The 21,509-nt window shown below is 43.3% G+C and overlaps 1 protein-coding gene across 1 annotated transcript in view; it reads right to left on the reverse strand.

The window, feature by feature from the left end:
• Positions 1–21,509, reverse strand: part of LOC147724750 (uncharacterized) — a 427,049-nt gene that overhangs the window by 63,322 nt on the left and 342,218 nt on the right. Inside the window, exons 20-21 of the mRNA XM_086966280.1 lie at positions 14,644–14,745; positions 13,301–13,399 (exon numbers count right to left, since the gene is read on the reverse strand). Coding sequence (XP_086822406.1) covers positions 13,301–13,399; positions 14,644–14,745 — 201 coding nt within the window. The remainder of the gene's footprint in view (positions 1–13,300; positions 13,400–14,643; positions 14,746–21,509) is intronic.

The following is a 21,509-nucleotide window of genomic DNA, read 5'->3' on the forward strand; positions in this document are numbered from 1 at the left end:
CAACTCCAGCCCGATGGAGTTGAATCAGACGGATATTGCATGTCTACATTCTGCAGAAATGATTGTCTTACTTGGAATCATGATCCTTTTTTTAAATTTGACAGTCTAACCTTCATCCAGAGAGAAAGCAAGGATTGAACAAACTCAGATCTAATAGGTTAACAGTGTTGATGAGACAAGCATCCAGGACATCGACTGCCTAACCAGTGATGAGCGATCGCACAATGCGGGATTCTTGTGAAGACCTTTGTTGAAAACTTGGCACCCAAAAAGCTAGACAAAACATCACCTCGCCCCAACCCTCATCTACTGCTTGCTTAGTGAGGTATGTGTATATATATATTAACTGGTTTTACTAGGTTCCTGGTTTTACTAGTTTTTATCTGGTGTCTGTGAGGTGGGAGATTGCACTGATTGCTGTTTGCACATGATTTTTAAACCTGAAATTCCCGTTAAGCTATTTTGTATCATCTGGACTCTAATACAACTCCATATATGATGAACTTTGAATTAGGACTTTGCACTTAGCACTTTATTTAATGGCATATTGGAAGTTTAGTGATCCTCAGCATCTGCCTCATTATTTTGTATAATTTTTCAAAGGAACTGCAAGCTAATCATGTATTTAATGATAGAGTTGCATTTTGTTTAAATGTATTATTATTTTTCACTGGGCACAGTCTGTTTTGAAAAATGATTATACTGTTTAGAACATGTTTTTAGCACCTTTTTGTTGGTAAAATAACTTGAATATAAGATTATGATACCTTTGTGGTCGTAATTTGAGAATTATGTATTATAAACATTGGAATTTAGGGGCACTTGCCCATTATTTCTTATGTATATTTATACATCAAATGCGATCACAAGGATCAGAGATAAAATTGTATGGTCAGACCATGGTGATTGGCTCCTGAGGCGAAAAGCCGGGAGCAGGGACGAATATTTTTAAAAAGCATTTTGTGTCTGAATTACTGTGTTTTTAACTGCCATCCCCTCTTACCTGCATCTTTGGCTTCCTAGAAACAGCGCTACTCGCTGCAACGACCTGTTTCCTTCAGTCGCCATTCCCGAGGGCGAGGCGAGACACGCCCCCTCGGCTGGCCACGCCCCCCGCCAAAACTACAAATAGAGCGCGCCAACGCTAGGCGCTGTATTGGTGATTGGCTCCTGAGGCGAAAAGCCGGGAGCAGGGACGAATATTTTTAAAAAGCATTTTGTGTCTGAATTACTGTGTTTTTAACTGCCATCCCCTCTTACCTGCATCTTTGGCTTCCTAGAAACAGCGCTACTCGCTGCAACGACCTGTTTCCTTCAGTCGCCATTCCCGAGGGCGAGTCGAGACACGCCCCCTCGGCTGGCCACGCCCCCCCCGCCAAAACTACAAATAGAGCGCGCCAACGCTAGGCGCTGTATTGGTGATTGGCTCCTGAGGCGAAAAGCCGGGAGCAGGGACGAATATTTTTAAAAAGCATTTTGTGTCTGAATTACTGTGTTTTTAACTGCCATCCCCTCTTACCTGCATCTTTGGCTTCCTAGAAACAGCGCTACTCGCTGCAACGACCTGTTTCCTTCAGTCGCCATTCCCGAGGGCGAGGCGAGACACGCCCCCTCGGCTGGCCACGCCCCCCGCCAAAACTACAAATAGAGCGCGCCAACGCTAGGCGCTGTATTGGTGATTGGCTCCTGAGGCGAAAAGCCGGGAGCAGGGACGAATATTTTTAAAAAGCATTTTGTGTCTGAATTATTGTGTTTTTAACTGCCATCCCCTCTTACCTGCATCTTTGGCTTCCTAGAAACAGCGCTACTCACTGCAACGACCTGTTTCCTTCAGTCGCCATTCCAGAGGGCGAGGCGAGACACGCCCCCTCGGCTGGCCACACCCCCCCCAACCTCCTCACCCACCGGCATAAAGTATGTGTCTTGTTAGGAAGCGCAGCGGACGAGCGCAGCGGGCGCGACTTTTGCGCGCCGAAGGCGCGCCTAAGGCAAGCCCGTCTGCGCCTGTCCGTGGACGGATGGGGCTAGGGGCACGACACCGTGTTAAAACGTTGTCTTATTCCTCAAAGGAACTTATCACCCTCCAAGGCCGCTGGCCCCTTCCTGATTCCACCCGCAGGCTCGTCTCCTCACTAGGCCTCGCTTCCTCCTCTTCCTCCCCCACGACACCACATCCTCCGTTGCACACCCCCCCGTCACCTTGCCCCCCCCCACTCGACCCTCACCCCATCATTCCGCCTTTGTCTATATATCTACTCAATACCAGGTCGGCGGTCAAACACCATCATGAGCTGTTCGTCCTACTCGATTCAGAGAAACCTGACTTACTGCTCCTGACCGAAACCTGGTACTGTGATTCCTCCCTCCCTGTTCTCCTGGCCACCTTACCCCCCTCCTATGTGGCCTTACGTGCCGACCGCCCAGCAGGCAGGGCTGGCGGTGGGGTCGCCTTAATTGCTCGGTCGGAATTGAATTTCCAATCACTTCCCTTTCCCCCCACTCCCCCTGTTGACTTTTTGGTAGTCCGCTCTCTTTTATCCTCCCCGCCCATTACTTGTCTTTTAATGTATCGCCCTCCTCAGCCTTCGCCATCGTTCCTACCGGCATTTCAAGACCTGGTGTCCAACCTGGTGATCAACTACGCCTCGGTCTTGGTGCTGGGAGACTTCAATTACTGGCCCTCAGATCCACATGAGTGTACGTCCTCAAAAGAATTTACAGAATCTCTCCTGTCTCTCAACTTCACACCGCATATAACTGTTCCCACTCATTCCCATGGGCATATACTCGACCAGGTCTGGTCTCTCAATCTCCCAGTGGCTTCGGCGGCAGTCTCTCCCTGCCCCTGGTCCGACCATGCCCTTATCTCCCTCTCCATTCCCCGTAATCCGGTATTAAAAACCCCGCATGCCAAAAACACCTGGGCGCGGAACTGGAACAGACTGGATCTCCCTTCCCTGACCTCTCTGCTTCGTAACTCCTCTCCCACCCTCCCTGGCTTATCTTCTACCTCCCAAGCCAAGGCCATAAACACCTGGTTGGCTGGGGGCTGTGACTCAATGGCTCCCCTCCGTCGCATTTCCATCTGTCGACCCAAGGATTCTAACAGATGGTTTAACGACCACCTGAAAGAGCTTAAATTGAGCACCCGACGGGCGGAGAGGCAATGGAGGAAAAATTACTGTCCTTTATCAAAAACTCACTTCCTCACATCACTGGCCAAATATAAAACAGCAATCCTGGCCGCAAAAACCACCCATTTTTCTGCTAAAATAGCGTCTGCTGAAAATAAACCCAGGGAAATCTTTGGCATAGTGAATGACCTGGCATTCTCAGATCGAACCTCACCCCAAATCTCTCCCTCCCAGCTTCTTTGTGATCAACTTAACACCTACTTCCTGGATAAAATCGTTACCATCAAGGCCAATATTCCACCACCTTCACCTGCATTTGTTGATCCTTCCCTCCCCACCGTTCAATGCCTTCTCACCTCCATCCCCCCCTTACTCAGGAATCATTTCTGGAGATCCTCCCCAGAGTGAAGTCCGGGTCCCCGGCGGATGTCTGTCCGGCACGTATCCTGCAGCAAATTTACTCCTGCTGTTTTGAACCCCCCATCGTCTTCCTTAACAGCTCCTTAGCACAGGGCGTAGTGACCCCTGCGCTAAAGGCAGCCACGATAGTACCCATCTTGAAGAAACCTGGCGCGGACCCTTCCATCTCGGCCAACTATCGCCCCATCTCCCTGCTGCCCTTTTTGGGCAAGGTGATGGAACGCCACGTCACCGCGGTACTGAGCGCCCATATTGAGACCAATGGGGGGCTGGCATCGCGCCAGGCCGGTTTCCGTCCCAGACATTCGACCGAATCGGTTGTGGTCTCAGTCCTAGATAACCTCAGAAAGGGCATGGATGATAACAAACACCAGGCACTGGTCCTCCTTGACCTGTCCGCCGCCTTTGACACGGTGGACCATACCATCTTACTGTCCCGTGTCAGGGCGGCCGGAATCGGGGGATCAGCCCTGGTTTGGCTCTCCTCCTTTCTGAGGGACCGCACCCAGGCAGTGCGGCTAGGCAACCTCTCTTCCACTCCCCTCCCTGTCACTTGCGGTGTCCCCCAGGGATCCTCTCTTTCTCCCCTACTTTTCAATCTCTATATCTTTCCTCTTATCTTCGCGCTCCAGCAGCTGGAGGTCACCGTGTATAATTATGCGGATGATCTCCAGCTCATCTTTGATCTATCCTCTTCTCCCCTCTCTATCTCTAACTTCCAGTCTACTATGACATTCATCAGGGACTGGATGAACCACAACCATCTTAAGTTGAACCCGGATAAAACCGAGTTGGTTCTCACCGGTGGTTCATCCAGCCCCTGGAACTCTCTCTTCTGGCCCCCTTCTTTGGGGCCCGCACCTTCCCCCTCATCCACGGTCAAAACACTGGGTGTTAAAATGAACCACCAGCTCACTCTCCACTCACAAATCAGCTCCGTGGTCTCCTCTTGTTTTCTCACCCTCCGCACCATCCGCTCTGTTTCCCGCTTTTTCTCCCCTCAGGCACTCAAAATCATTATGGCCGCCCTGGTGATATCAAGGCTGGATTATGCCAACGCCCTCTATCATGGCATTCCAGCTTACAGTCTGCGTAGACTTCAGTCGATCCAGAACCAGGCGGCCCGGCTGGTTTACGGCCTCCCACGCTACCACCATTCCACCCCCCTTCTTAGGGAGCTCCACTGGCTTCCCATAAAAGAACGTTCCCTTTTTAAGATTGGCTGCATGGTCTTTCAGGCCCGTCAGGGCACTGCCCCCGCTTTTATCTCTTCCTTAATAAAACCCTATGTTCCCACAAGAGAGCTCCGGTCTTCCTCTAAGTCCCTTCTTCAGACCCCCCGCTTTACACGTAAAAAGTGGGGTGGGGCAAACTTCTCCACTTTGGCCCCAACATTTTGGAACTCCCTCCCTGACCATCTTCGTTCTGCTACCCAGTACCTCTCCTTTCGTAAAGATCTAAAAACCTTCCTTTTCAATCAGGCTTTCCCCGCTTAGATCCTCATTCCTATCACTCTTGTCTTCTCCCTCAGTTGCCGATCCTGCTCACTAGCGCCAAGAAACCGCATGGTGTACGTTGCGCTTTATAAATGTTTTAAATTAGAAATTAGAATTAGACCAAGATCGAATAACTCTATATAATAGTTTGCAGTACAACATGTTATGAATATCACATGGTCTAAATTTTTATCAAAGTCTGTTTTTCACATTCATTCATTTGATGGGAGGAGCATCTAATGATTTCAACAGTATTTAGTCATATGGGTGGTCACGACATGTTATGTGATCAAGACCGGATTTCCCTGTCGAAACGGGTTATGTCTGCTGTTTTGGAATAAAGCACTGAAAATTGAAATAATTGCGGTGTGGTTGGTCCGTTCCTGATTTTAGCATCTCCAGGGGAGAAGGAAAGGCGTACTGGAATCAGAACTGTGGTTGCATATTTATATATATATAATTATATATATGCAACCACAGTCCTGATGCCAGTACGCCTAGTATATATATATATATATATATATATATATATATATATATATATATATATATATATATATATATGTCCAAAAGGTCGTCGTAGTACACTCTGCCTTCCGCGCAGAACAACGAAGAAAGCGAGACCACAAGATAAGTGCAGTTTCTTAGTGTAGTTTATTTCGTGCCAAAGTTAGAGCCTGCAATTCCGCCATGACGCGTTTCACCTCGAGAGAGGCTTGTTCACATAGCGTGTCATGAACACAAACGAGGGTTTTTAAAGTGCGAATGCATAATTCAATTCACATGTGCAAATTGCATTTTTTTAAAGTCATAAACAGTGAAGACATACTGCGTTCATTCAAACATGGATAAAGGGCATAGTGCCCGAGGGGTTCCAATGTGCAAAAACGCAATGGTAGAGTGTAACCATTATCATTTTAAAATTTATACAAATGAATAGGTAAATTTCATTTTATATATATACACATGGTTAAAAAAATATATATATTAATTAAACCATAAATGAGTTTCATTTCATATATTTACACATGGTTAAAAATTATTAAACCATAATAATTAAATTAATTGATTATACTCCATATATATACACGAAATTTAGTCAGTATATATAACACAAATAGTTTCAGGAACCTTCATTTATCACTTTTAGAGACGCACGGCTTCACTTAAAAAAGGTTATTATGCCCCAGTGGGCATGCATAGAACAATTGCACAAGCTAAATAACGGAAATAAAGACATGCACTTTTTAAGACATCCTCTTATAGTTACTGCAGAGCAAAAAGTGTTAATAAAGTGGATAAGTGCTAATACTGGTGATTAAAAACATGCTACAGTTAACTGCAGGTAGCAAAGTCAGATAAAAACAGAATGAGAGTCAGCTAGGGGAAATTACTATTTATATCAGGAATAATTCTTAAAGAATATATTCTACAGCTAGAGGCAGGTGTAAAGATCCTCGCTATTATTAAGACCTCCCGGGCTCTTTGTATTGAATTCAAGAATGAATCTGGTTTCCAGGAGACGCAGTTTTGCGTCCCGGTTACCCCCTCTCTTTAGAGGCAACACTGAGTCCACAAGGAAGTACTGTAAGCTGCTGGGGTCACTATGTCGTTTCAAAGTGTCTGGCCACTGGGTAGGCCTGATCCTTCCCGGAGATTGCCCTCAGATGTTGTAGAATGCGCTTGTGTGCAGGTGGGCGCGTACTCCCAACATATTGCAATCCACAAGGGCATTGCAAGACATATACAACGTATTCTGTCTTGCATGTTAATCTTTTGTTGATAATGAAGGGTTTATCAGAGAAAGGACGTGGGACTTGAGTTTTGTTAATTCCGTGGCGACAAGCCTTACAGGTAAGACACTTTTTGAAACCAGTGATGTGATCCATCCAGGACTTCGTGGGTTTTAACATGTTACTGACTAGGGCACTGGCAAGGCTAGGAGATTTGCGAAAAGTTATACTGGGTTTATCTGGTACTAGGTCACCTATAATAGGGTCACCTTTGACCAGATTCCAGTTCTTATTTAAGATTTTCCTAATCTGGGAATGTTGGTTACTGTAGGTTACAATGGCTCTAGATTGAATTTGCTCATTGTTATTACCTTCTGCACTGGATTTGATTTTAGGCATAAGTGCATTCTCCCTCGTGATTTTCCTAGTACGTCTAATGGCTCCTTCTATTAGAGTACTGCTGTAACCTCTTTGCAGAAATCTCGCTTTACTGGCTTGTTGTGCCAGATCACACTCCAAGTCGGAGCTGCAAATTCTCCGCAGTCTTAGCATCTCCCCGTAGGGGATTCTGCGGATCAGGTGTTGGGGATGCTGACCTTGCTCACGATCAACCGTTCACTTGACTCCCCCTCCATGATATACTTGCATTACATTGTATACATTACATCACTTCCTGTTAGGGGTTTGCCAGTGCCTCTAAGCTTTATGGGACATGTAGTTTTTTACTAAGATGTTAACCTTACTCCATATTTGCCCAATATTATGCATAATTCACATCACATTGATTATGATTTAAGATATTTTGACACACTAGTGATGAGAGGATCCCTCTAGTGGGACTGGTTAGATAGATTTTTCATTTCATTTTTTGATTTGATAACTAGTTTACCTCCGTTAGTACATAAGCAGTTACACTATTTACTACTGATATTTTCCCTCCAGTGGGATGTCATTACGTATTTAATTTGATAGTCTTAATTCAAAAACAGTGACTTAGGTATCTTGGATTGCTAAAAATTAAGCTCTTCTTACTCCTTAATGGGACCACATTCTTGTCACAGATGTATCACCATATTGATTTTTTCTAATTCGTAACATAGCATTAGAGTCCCGCTTATGAAATTCAGACATTAGTAACATTTCCATTCTCATCATTATACATTTTGCGTGTCATCCCCAGTCATGATACTATGAGTGTATATTGGGCAACCAAACAATTTATCAAAGCGAAACTCTCACAAATGTGTATATAACTCTTCAGACTGGTTCAACCCATAGGGCGTTAAGGTTCGTAGGTTTAGGATATGGCGGGATTCCTTTTGTCTCAAGAGCCTCTCTCTGTCTCCCCCTCATTCTTTCTTAGGGACACTTTCCAGACCAAAGAATTTTAATTGGCTCCAGTCACTTCGATGATACAGTTCCATGTGTTTAGCTATGGCATTAGCCTTGTCCTTATGAATAGTCGCACGAACGTGCTCAAGAATGCGTTTTTTCAGTTCGCACACTGTGCTGCCCACATACCTCATGGGGCATGGACACTCGACGACATAAACAACATGTGTTGTTTTGCAAGTGATCAGTTCCTTTATCTCCCAGTTTTTTTTGTTTGACATCTGTACTTGTTTAGTCGGTTTGGCAATCTGACACACCTTGCAGGCATAGCATTTCACAAACCCCGTTGTTTTTAGCCACTCATCCTTTTTTGTTTTCTTAAAATGGCTATGAATAAGATGATCTTTTGAGGTTCTTGGCTCTTCTATAGGTGATCGTTGGATGTGTTCCCACAATGTCTTTCACTGTTTCATCCAATTGAAGAATTTTCCAATTGCGTTTGAGAATGTTTGCGATTCTTTTGCTTTCATTTGAATAGTTCATTATCATGCGTATTGGTTCTGATTCCTCTGTTGGTTTTTTGGATTTTCTTTGAAGACATTCCTCTCTGCTTTTTTGGTCTGTTCTTTCCCAGCATTTTTTCACTATGCCATTGTTATATTTGCGTTTTTTGAATCTCTCCGAGGTTGCAGTGCTGTGTTTTTCCCACTCATCCTTTTCGCTGCAAATTCTTCGGATCCTCAAAAATTTCCCGTACGGGATACTGCTGATCAGGGATTGCTGGTGGAAGCTGGTTGCTTCTAATGTCGAATTGGTGGCAGTACATTTACGATGCAATGTTGTATGTATTTGGTGTTCTCGTATGTAGATCTCTGTGTCCAGAAATACAATCCTCTCATTGCTTATTTCAAAACTGAACTTGAGGTTTGGTATGCTGTTGTTCATGATGTCGAAGTATTTCTGGAATTCTTCTTTGCTGCCATCCCAAATGATGAGTAAATCATCTATATATCGAGTCCAGCTTACTACTTTGTTCAAAGATGTTTCGTTGCTGTTACTCCAAGCAATTTCCTTCTCCCACCATCCCATCGCTAAACAGGCATAGCTGGGACTGAAGGAAAATCCCATCGCCGTCCCGCTGTTTTGGGAGTATAGTTCATCCCCGAACATGAAGATGTTTCTCGTCAAGCAGATCTGGATCATGTCCAAGATCATTTGATTGTGGTTTGCAAATTCCATTTTCCTTTCCTTTAGGAAGTGGTTGCAGGCTGTCAGACCCATGTCATTCCCTATGTTGGTATAAAGGGAAATGACGTCCATGGATACCAGGTAGTATGTGTCTTGCCATGGGGTATTCTCAAGTTTCCTGAGTAGATAACTTGTATCTTGTATATATGAGTCCAGGCATAATACAAACGGGTTTAGGAAATGGTCGATGTAGTTGGCAATAGGTTCCAGGAGTGAGCCTTTAGCAGACAGGATTGGGCGTCCCGGGGGCATTTTTGGATGTTTGTGCAGTTTAGGGAGGAAATATATAGTTGCTGTTACTGGATGCGCAACTGTTAGGTATTTCCTTTCCTCTTCATCAATTAAGCCCTTTTCTGTCCATTCTGACAATCTCGCATCCACCATTCCTTTTATTTCCATGGTGTTTTTTTTTTCAATTTGTCATAGTACTTTGTGTTTCTTAATTGACGATGCGCTTCCGTGATATATGCCGTTTTCTCCAGTATCACAACGTTTCCGCCTTTATCGGCCATTTTTATTTCAATTTGATTGTTTGTAGAGAGCTCCATGAGTGCCTTCCTCTCCAATTCAGTTAGGTTGTCTTTGTATTTTGTATTTTTCAGTTTGTATAAGTCTTGAGTTACTGCCTCCTGGAAAAGATCAATTTTGTTTCCAGGGGCAAATTGCGGATAAAACTTTGATTTAGGTTTCATCCCGCTCAGTCCCGCACCTGTTTGTTTACAAGCTTCTTCCAGGGGGATATCATGATTCACATCATCATTCAAATTTATCAGGGTCAGCAGGGCCTCCGAATCTTTTACTGACAAGGCTGTGCCCCTTTCCTGTGTGGGGATTTTGTTTGTCTTTCCAGTTTTCTGTTTTTCAGCGAAATATTTGGCTAGCTTTATCTTCCTGATGTAGAGGTAAAAATCTATCCGGACTTGGGCTAAGTCCATTTTTCTCATTGGGCAGAAGTTAATTCCCTTTTTCAGAAGTTGTTCTTCTGTCGTTGATATTTCCCTTTTGGATAGATTGACCACCTGTAGTTCGTCCTCTATAGGTTCATCTTCCTGCGCATACTGCGCGTTTCTGTCCCCACTTTTGTTCCTTCGTTGCTTTTTGCTCCCTTTTCCTCTCCTTTTTGGTCTTTTGGGGGCCATCTGCGTCCTCTCCCTCTCCCTCTTTAGCGAGTAATGTTTAAATATTTAAATATCTGTATCTGTGTCTCACTTTGTGTATAAGTGGCTGCATGGGTTGGTGAGTAGCTACATGAGTGTGTATATGGATTATTAGTTGTTTTTTTGAGTATCAGTATCAGTGTCTGTATGGTTCGGTGGGGGATATTACTTAGAGCACAGATGCATGAATGAGTGACTCACTATTTGTATGTATTTTGAAGACAGCATGTGTGCAAGACTGTATGGGTGGATGATTGTGTGTATGGGTGGGTTAGTGAGTATGTGTTTTTATAATTGATTGTTTAAGAGAGTAAATATGTTTCCGTTTCTGTAGAAGTATGTGTAGTGGTGTGTACATAGCAGTATAATCAAGTAAATAGTTTTTTGATAGTTTATTTGCATGTGTGAATTTGTGTGTGAGTAACTATATGGATGAGTATTAGTGTGTAACAGGATGTATAGGTGTATGAGTACATATGATGAGTAAGTACATGCATGAGTGACTATATAGAACTGTTGGTGAATGAGTGGATGTGTATGTAGATGTTGGAATTACCTAATAAGTTGTTGCAATTGGTATTGGTTTCTCCTTTTTTAAGAAAATGTTAGTTTCTATTTTTGAATGTGTGTGTCAAAGGTTATTTTATGCTGATAGGAGGTCTGCCACTTTGTCACAAGGATGTTGTCATCAGTGATGTCATTTGAGATGTCATCAGTGATGTCATGAGTGATGTCACTGACCATGCCAGTAGGTAATATATATATATATATATATATAGATATATATATATATATCTATCTATCTATCTATCTATCTATCTATCTATCTATCTATCTATCTATCTATCTATCTATCTATCTATCTATCTATCTATCTATCTATCTATCTCTATATATATATATATATATATATATATATATATATATATATATATATATATATATATATATATATCATGGATAGGAACTTATGCGGGCATATCAGGGTGTAGACGTTACCAATCTAACAGAGATACAAAGATAGCACAGAAGGGGTAAGTCCAAGGATCATGGCCGAATAATTACTACTGCCTGGAACCTCAAATATATTTTTTAGCACTATTGTTAGCTATACAATAGTGGATAGCAAAAAGGCAACCACGAATGTACAGCTAACAATAGTGCTAAAAATATATTTGAGGTTCCAGGCAGTCAACAGGTAGTAGGAATGATGTGGCCATGATCCTTGGACTTACCCCTTCTGTGCTATCTTTGTATCTCAGTTAGATTGGTAACCTCTACACCCTGATATGCCTGCTTAAGTTCCTATCCATGGTGAGAATGGTTCAACTCATAGTGAAAATGTTCTATTATGTCACATCCATGCCTCTTTAATATATGTTTGTGAAAAGTACAGATACACACCAGCACGGAGAAGTGCACTACACAAAACATTGACCATGCAGTTGTATTATTTCATATTTCTTACAGCAGAAGCTCATTTATATTTTAACTCACTAGCATGTAACAATTTACCCGTTCATCCTCAATTCAACAAAGGGTCTCGTGTTATGAAGACCAACTTATATATACAAACAAAGCTAATCTACTCAAATCCCTGTATAATTCCATGGCTCCATTTTGAAAAGTTTGGCTATTCTGTTCCAGGCCCATGCAGCAGCTGATAAAAGATTCTGATTGTAGCCCTTATCCAAACTTTGGCGCTTGAAAAAACTTACAGTTTCTGGAATTAATGTTATTTTATTCTTAAAATTGGACTTAACTAAATAGAGTTGTTGAGGTTGTTCATTACCTTTATTCACCTCAAACCACTGAGAATCTTTCCTGTGAATCAGACTCGATTAAAGGTCTAGGTGTCACCAAGTGTCCCTTTCCACAAGGCGTTAGAGACAAGTATTTGGTCTGTGGATGAAATCGTAGAATATCAGTCTATCACTGCAGAGTGAAAGCGAGTAAAATGAGCTGGTGACAGTCATTGTGTGTGTGAGTGCGATAGAGTGAATGTGATTGAGTGAGTGAAACAGATGTACGTCAGTACAACCCGGTACTTTATGACGCAGCCATTACAACGCAAGTCGTTACAACGACTTGCGTTGGAGGGCGCTGGATTGTGGATTAGTTTAATTTTCTATTCCAACTCCAGCCCACGTAACAGTAGGGAAGGTGTAGGAATAGAAAATCAAACTATTCCTTTAACAAGAGCGCCCTCCAGCGCAAGTCAGAGTAACGACTTGCGTTGTAATGGCTGCGTAGTAAAGGACGCGCGGTGTAAACACAGCGTTTGAAAGGATGTTTACCAGTCAAACACACAGCAGCTATTTGGCATTGCCAGACAGACGGCACCCAAAACAAAATGATTGTTAAGTGATTGTATTTCTGCAGCTGGAAAGCACTTATTGTAACTCTCTGTGGAGTTCACCATAGTGTTGTATGGAAGAGTAAGAAATACATGGATCATCATGGGATAAATCTCTGCTCTTATTTCATATCACCTGATTTCAGACCATAAGTTTAATACCTTTCTAGCTTTTTTTCTCGTTGACGACACATCTATAGCATCATGTAAACAACAGAAGGTCTACCAAGTACAATGGAACTTCAGCTCCACCCACATCCCCCACACATGAACCCCACCCAAAAAAAAACCTTCCATGTCACATCCTACCTCCTGCCCCCCTTTTCTTCCTTTTCTTGGATGAAAAAAACATTTCCTCGCCATTGCTTTAGCAAGATCATCTGTGTTCAGTGATAAGATTCCCTCAAACAGCAGTGGTTCCTACCTTTGTGCTGGTGATCTTGAGAGAAATACTGCCCTTCAAGGTCTCTAGAACGCTGATGTGTCCATTCTTGGCCGCCAGATGAATAGCTGTCATTCCCTCCTAGCATCAATGAATAGACACAATATTGGAAATCTTCTCAAATTAAGAAAAATGAATCCTTCAGGCCGAAGCAGGGTATGCATGGATTTTTCCTATCTTTATTCTCAAGGACATGGTCTGTGAAGAAACATGTCTGTGGAGAATGATGGTCACTTGCCTAACCAAGATCACCACAGAGCCTCAGTTTTCCCACCTGCTACTTAATCTAAGCCGTGTAGCAACTCAATGGGGAAAGAGAGGCACTATGAGCTATGAATGTGCCACAAGGCAAATTTGAGTGACTAAAATATGAACTCTTCAGGATTGCACAGAAAATAGGAGTCAAATTTGCTCGGAAGCACACACATAGATCCTTCATTGGATGGCATTGTCACAGAGTTTATTTTACTATCATGCATGTTTATTTTGGAGGCCCATATCTATGCAGTGCCAGTCCACGGAAAACATATCTTCAAGTGGCTAGCCAATATTGTAATGGTGTTCAGGCACCAAGATCCTACTTTGTATTTACTATCACAACAAATACATCATCCAGAAATGTGATAGCATTGCTAGTTATACCTATTTCTAAATCCTTAATGAATGCTTAACAAGGACTGATTACTGAATCAAATTGAGTTGAACAACAATGTCTACCCTCTCATAAATACCTTTGGATAATCAGGCCCCATAACCCCTGTCTGAAAGGCTAAAAAATATACAGAGTAAGAGAATGAAGATCCTTGTTATATCTTGAATACAAAAACGCATATCTGTGATATGTGAATACAAAAGCCCATATCTGTGATTTACTATAGCCTTAGAGCTCATCGTAGTGGGGTCTACCAGCCATAATGGCCGGTAAAGCTTGCTACGGAGGGTTCTAAGGCAATCATAACATTCCGCCCCCAGAGGGCAGAATGCTCTACTTTGTAAAACAAAGGCCTCACAGATCCAGAGGGTGTTGAAATCCCCTTGGGCTCCATGAGGCCTTGTTCACGGCAACAGCTGTGAACAAACATTGATATGTTGATGCTCCGGGCTTCCAACAGCCATTAGAAGCCCGAAGCACTCCAATGTCCTCAATGGAGCGCTCAACATTCCACTGTTCTAATTTGCAATGGGGACTGTTCCGCCCACCTCCCAAGTAGTTATCCTTTGTTGCATTGGACCCTAGTTCAACAGTATGGTTCAGGGTGATGTCTATTGAAATAAAATACCATTGATATGTTTTACATTATGTAATTCTCAGTGATTATACGTACACCATTCTCATCAGATGCCGAAGCACCCATTTCCAGCAAGACCTTCACAACCTCAGCATGACCTCCGGAAGCAGCCAGGTGCAGTGGTGTGGAATCATTTGTCTGAAACATGAAGAAGAGTCAAGACAGTACTGAAAACAAGAAGTCAGAGATGATAAAACCTCATCAGACCTTCGAGCCAGGGACTACTGCCCATATAATTTACATTCATTTTGTCTTGCCTTAGGTCAATCTTCCTGGTGTTGATGAATCTAAAGGACATCGTAAATGCTGAATTTACATGAGAATTAACTATTATTTGGCAACTAACAACTCATTTTTGAAAATGTAGAATGAAAGATACCTTTCCTTAGCAATTTGCTAAGATCCATTTAAATAGTCACTATCATGAAAACGAAAACATGACAACTAGACAAGCGTCTAGATAGATGGGAACCAAACCAGCTCTAAAGTTTTGCAACTTGAAACTCTGCTTTTACTTAGGCATATGTTAAAAAATTCTACTTAATGTCAGAAACCATTGAAATTAAGCTTATAATGTAACATTAAATCTGTCTATTGATTGATTGTATAAATGACAGCGGATTCTCTTCTGAATCCTGGTAGTATCTTGGTGAAACAAAAAGATACCAATTTGAGGAACCATAGACAGAAACCGGCAGAAATTCCCAGTTCGTATTTCGTGGAATCTCACCTGTGGTCATCCTCTGTAAATTTATCGTAAGAGATGGTAGTTCCCAGGGAAGGGCAGGGATTTGACCATGGGGAATGCAGTGGGCACACCAGACAATGAGAAGTTTGTAGAATACCCTTTAGCATTCCCAATGATATTTCATGATCAATTTATTAACCAAAGGGTAGTTGTAATACATGATAAATTAAGTCTTTGGCCATTTCTTAAGGGGTGTTGGAAAACCGATCTCTTCACATGTGAAAGTACTATCCTTGTAGAGAAAACATTGAAAATAATTGGGATACATTTGCACTTTGACCCTTACTGTAAGATGTTGAACTATCTAGCAGTGCACAATGCGCCGGTTTAGAGTTTGGCATATGTAGGATATCACCGATTTCCCAAACTTTTTTCACATGGTTTATGTTTTTTTCTTTGTAAATCTCCCAAAAGAGTAATTTTAAAAAGATTTTTGCATAAGCCTAAAATGCAGTTCATGCAGATCGTTGTTGGGGTTGCTAGATGAGCTAGAAAAGATTAGGTATTGTTTATGTTGCAGTGATATAGTTTTCAAAGAAAGAGAGGTAGTGATCTCTAAAAATGAGGAGTTGACAATTTGCAGAACTACATCAATTAAGAGATTAAGGCAAACATGCATGTGACTTAGAGTAGGTTCATAAGCGGCAAGTAGAGAATAGAAGGGAATGAGAAGTCTCTTTGAAAGGCAAAAGGAGAGCTGACCATCAATGTTTTAAGTAAATGTCACTCATTCTTGCCAGGCTGTATGACTGTAGACGATACCTTTTGAGATGTCATGCAAATTGAGGATGCAAGACTGTAGAAAGAAGCAACATTTTTGCATGTGAAATTGTGCTATATTAGGTACTTTGAAAAGCACTAAAACCGTCTCTCCACTGCTAGGTTTCCACTAGACAACCAATCTGGAAAGGTAAGATAATCAGCTCAGGGGCTGGGAGTGTAAGGTAATTGTTAGGTGCATATATAGGAAAATATTCAGAGCTTAAGGTTGTGCTCAAAGGAAGCAGTAACATCAGGATCATAGGAAATATAAGAGTAAATAATGCAAACATTGAAGAGAAGAATGTGCAAATGCATGTCCCCCTTAAACTTTGGCTCACAGTATTAATTACAGAAGCAATTAGAGATGCATGCATTTGGATGTCTCTGGTTTGACATGATACATGATGCAGGGTAGGAAGAACTTCCAGAGACAGCAGAAATGCATTGCCTGCAGTTTTGTGGTTGAAGTGTGGTAATCCAGACACTGAGGTGAGGAGGATCTTTACAGGGATCTACTTAGAAATTAAATGAATACTTTGTTAGCAAGGGACTTCTGATTTGACTCCCTGAATCACTGACCGGGAACATGTTTGAAGTTAAGGTTGAGACTGAAGATTCTGTTGTACAAGCTGAAGAGAAGCCTTTGGGTGAGGCCCAGCCCTTTTTCTTCCTTGATCACACTTTCAGTTGTGCTGATGACAGCCAGGTGCAGAAATCTCACATCTCTTTGTCCCTCTGTTGTGAGTTCTGATCAAGAGACTCTCTTGATGTGAAGACCATCACTCTACACAAAGGCTGTACTTGGAGATAGGGGATAGGGCATTTGAAAGGAGAACCACCCTAAACCACTTCTGTGGCATTAGATAGTGAATGCACAGATTTGTGTATATGTCCTGGCCAATAGTCATGCTGTGGACATCCTCTGTACGTATGTGCCAAGAACTGGTCAGCCTTCTGGATGGCAGAGATCCACTGGTAACACAAAGTGGACACCAAAGAGCAACTCAATGAGTTAGTTTTAACCTCATCCATACGGCCCCGATTTACCCCCGGTGCTGAGCCCCAATGCAAATGGGTGTGGTCATGATGGAACGGTTCCGTCATGAGCACAGCTCAACCGATGCTCATGACGGAACTGTTCCATTATGAGCATCGAAAGGGTTAAAATGTAAGTAAAGGTGCACAAACCAGCATCCTGTGTCATCACAGAGCCACACTGTGCCTCGCTGGAGTTAGAGCCTTCATGGAACAAGAGGCATTCTCTGTCTGGCAATGCTGGAACTGAGAGGGCAGCGGTGCTAGACATGCGCACCAAAACCTTTATGTATACAGCACACCAGCATTTGACTCTACTATGGTATTGTTGAGTACTCATGGAACTAACACTCACCAATTAACCCAGCAACAATATTCCCATGTGCAGCAAGAGGTGCACTATTCAGCTGTCCTGTGTGATGCCATGCAGACATGAAGTGACACCATGTATGCACTCAGTAGTTCCCCTGAGTCTGGTTAGATTTCCTTTGGTTATATACCCCCCTTTACAGGGTCAAGCATTGTCCCCTTTGCTTTGATAGCTGAATTCTCATATATAATATTGTATACACATGCTTAGCAGCACCCCCATGTACAGACTTCCCCTCTCCAATACTAATGTCCTATGCAGACAATCAGCAGTACCCCCTAGACGTACTCCCCTGGACGTACAGCCATGCAGTCCAATGGGCTTCTCACTGCCCCCTTTACGGTCACCTTGCCTGTTGTGCTGGCTGTATTCCATGTCTAGGGTCTCAGAGCTGCTCCGCTCACACTGCAGTCTGCTCTCCTCCTGGCCACAGGTCTGCAGTCCGTCATAAATGTGCAGCACCAATTAATTTTGTGTCCTCCATTCCCAAAAACATTTCCAAGAGGTGCCTGGAAGTCTCACAGTGCCTGCACTCTGCCTCAAGACTGGGGGGTGGACAGTCTGCAAGACCACCAAGTTGGCAGAAACTACCACCTACACCTTGGAAGGTGAAAGTCAGCCCGCCATACATAGAGATCCCCATCTATATGGTTCAGATTGTTTTTACCAAAAGTACACTCTCTGGAATGGCAGAAGCACTTTCAGCCTACTGGAAAGCTGGCTGGCCACAATGCTTGGCAACCGTTCAGCAATTTGTTTTAGATTAAGAACCTAAGCAGGAAAATTAAGGGCCCTGACACAAAAATAGTTTATTTCCTGTAGGTGAGAACTATTGTTTTCTTTTCCTGTGCACACTAGTGGTGCCAGTTATGATGGCTAGGCACAGGGAAAAGTGTGGCAGAAATTCCACCCTAAGTATGGTAGGCCTTCCGATGCTCGGAAGCCACTAGCCTAGTGGTGTTTGGTCTGTCCGCGGAAGCTTTCCACTGCATAGCCAGCTGAGGCTCTGTCTTGGGAAACCTGGCTGTTATACACTTCAGAATGAGATGGAAGAAGTGTTATTATGGTGGGGCAGGAGAACTGTTGATCTATGGCAGTGCTTCTGTTCACCAAACTTTAAGGGACACATGTATCAAATAACCATTTTGCGATATACAAATAGCGATTTTTACCGAACCACTATTTGGTAATTGATAAATGCGATGCATGTAAGGAATTGTCAAAGAATTCCTTAATATTACCTCATAGCGATTCTGTAAATAGCAATTCGCTATTAGGTAATATTAACCCATTCGTTCCTATGGGTTGAAGAGCCACAGGTGCGAATGGTTTTGCATTCGCTAATTTGCGATTACCTAATTGGTAACCGCAAATTCACTAATGCAAAGCCAAGGATGCCTGGGGGCCTAAGGCACCCATTTAGCACCCCCAAAAAAATTAATGTGCACATGTAAAGCACATGCATGCCCTGAGGGTATGTGTGTGCTACATGGCGCTTTGAGAAATGCAGTTTTGTCAATTTTTCAAAGTTTGCACATGGTTAACATTGACTTAAAGTCAATGGTAATTGTATTTTCCTAAATGCACAGTTTGCATTTAGAAAGTGCTTCATACATGTGCTAAGGTAATTGCAATTTGCGATTCCCTATTTGTAGTCCCCATTGCATCCTAGGACCGGTTTCAGGGTTTCATCCCTCATCAGCCAGGTAAGCTTGACTCCAGTGACATGCAGAGCATGTGACCCACGTCTAGGCATACCCATTCCACTTATGGTGACAAATGCAAAAAGAACAATTGATAGACAGAATGCAGAACTAGATCTGCTTCACACTTTCCTGAGGCCCAGCCGGGAAAGTTAGGCTCTGTACCAATTTTAAAATCTGTGTTTTTAATTCACTATTAAAACTTTGTTGTTGCACTACGCGTGGGTCTATCTCACCCGCAGCGCTTTCCCCGATCCCCTTGCAGCCGAATTAGGTGCTGACGTGGGATTGACGCGGGGCTAGACGCCATCTTTGGAGGACTTTTGGGTGGCGGCATAGTTGTTGGGAGACTCACGGCCTCTTCCACCTCTTACAAATGGCTGTCATCAATCGACCGCGCAGCGGGCGTGCCAACGGCACGCCAAAGGCGCGCCAAAGGCAAGCCCATCTGCGCCCGTCCACGCCAGGACATCGCCTCTCGCCAAAACCCCTGGCCAAACCCTGCCGGAATCTCTTCGCTATGACAGAGAGACTCTGCTAGTGTTACAGCATGATGTAGGGATCTGTGGTGAGCTACCATCTTGGTTGGGTGATACACGTTTGAAATTTGCTATGTGTGACTTCACCACACCTGCGCCTCGTCGGGTACGAGGATCAGGGGGAATAGCCCAACAAGCTCAGCTCAAGATCTTTCAGCTGAACGTAAGGTCACTGGTGAAGCAATACATGGAGGTTCAGACCTTTATTGCAGATGAATCCCCAGATGTTCTTTTGGTTTGTGAAACTTGGTTGAGGGACGACATGTTCGGTGTACTTAACCTTACCCTCCCTGTAGGATACATGATCAGTACCATAAACAGGGACTCTAGGGGAGGGGGTATAGCAATAATCTACAAATCACAATACCCCTGCTCCTTTACGAAGGAAGATATTTGGGGATGTGAATGTGCCCATTTTAGGATAGAGATAATTGCACATTTTACCTTTTCTGGCATGTATGTTTATCGCCCTCCTGGGCCAACGGCGAAGTTTATTGAGGCATTACTAGAAACAGCTAGTATATTGGTGGTAGGATCTGCAAATTTTACGATCCTGGGAGATCTTAACCTTCATATGGATCAGACCCAGGACACTGCCATCCGTAACTTATTGGCAGATCTGGCTGCCTTACAGTTGGAGCAATTAATACTGAATGCCACGCATATAGCGGGACATATACTGGATCCCGTATTTTCCAATATTTCTGCTATGAGCATAGAAATTCCCAAGCCCATGGGCTGGACAGATCACTTTCTGATAGAAATTAGGTTATGTATCACGGAGCCATTTAGGGTGGATACGGAGAATCCGGTCCGTAGACGCCCTTGGCATAAACTTAAATTAGAAGACTTTCACTCCTTCCTAGTGGCCTATCCCTTAGAAGACCTGACTAGCCCTGAGGTGGCCTATACTACATTTTGCGAATGGATTTTAAAAGGACTGGACACTTTTATTCCCGTAAAATATACAAAAGGGCACACGTCTAATGCGAGTCCATGGTATAGCGAGCCCTTGAGAGCCCTGAGGAAAGAATGTAAGAAAGCGGAACGTGTGTGGAGACGGGAGTACAAAGGCGGGGATAAATTAATCTACCTGTCTAAAGTATAACTCTACCACAAAGCTATCTGCACTGCACGTGCTGCGTTACATGCTAAGAAAATTAAATCTAGCTCTAATCCCATGAAATGTATATTTACAATTGTTAAAGAGCTCAAGAGGAATAAAACCGCTCCACCTAGCACAACATCTGCACAGCAGTGTGAGGAACTTGCAATCTTTTTTGTGGAAAAAGTACAAAAGATTTATCAATCTTTTCCACAGGTGTCCTCGGGCTCCACTGCCCTAGTGACCAGAGAGGAGACCGGCTCTATTCTGTCAGCTATTCCGGCGATCTCCAAAGTGGAGTTAACCAGACTATGTGGCAGAATTAAATCGGGGTCTCCCTCGGACCCTATGAGGCCAGCCCAATTTATTGAGTCATTAACGCTCCTTCAGCAGCCGCTATGTCAAATTCTCAATCTGTCCTTCTCCATGGCCAGTGTCCCTGTGGCCAGGAAACAGGCATGGGTGTCTCCTATTATCAAGAAACCTATGCTGGACCCCTCAAAACTGGAGAATTTAGACCTATCTCCCTTCTTCCTTGGGTGGCCAAGATCGCAGAAGCCCATGTAAATAACACTCTATCCCAATTTTTGAGCCTTCATAACATTCTGGACCTGTCACAAAACGGTTTTCGGCCGGGCCA

Source organism: Lissotriton vulgaris, chromosome 4_1, assembly GCF_964263255.1.
Source record: "Lissotriton vulgaris chromosome 4_1, aLisVul1.2, whole genome shotgun sequence".
NCBI classification, from domain to species: Eukaryota; Metazoa; Chordata; class Amphibia; order Caudata; family Salamandridae; genus Lissotriton; species Lissotriton vulgaris.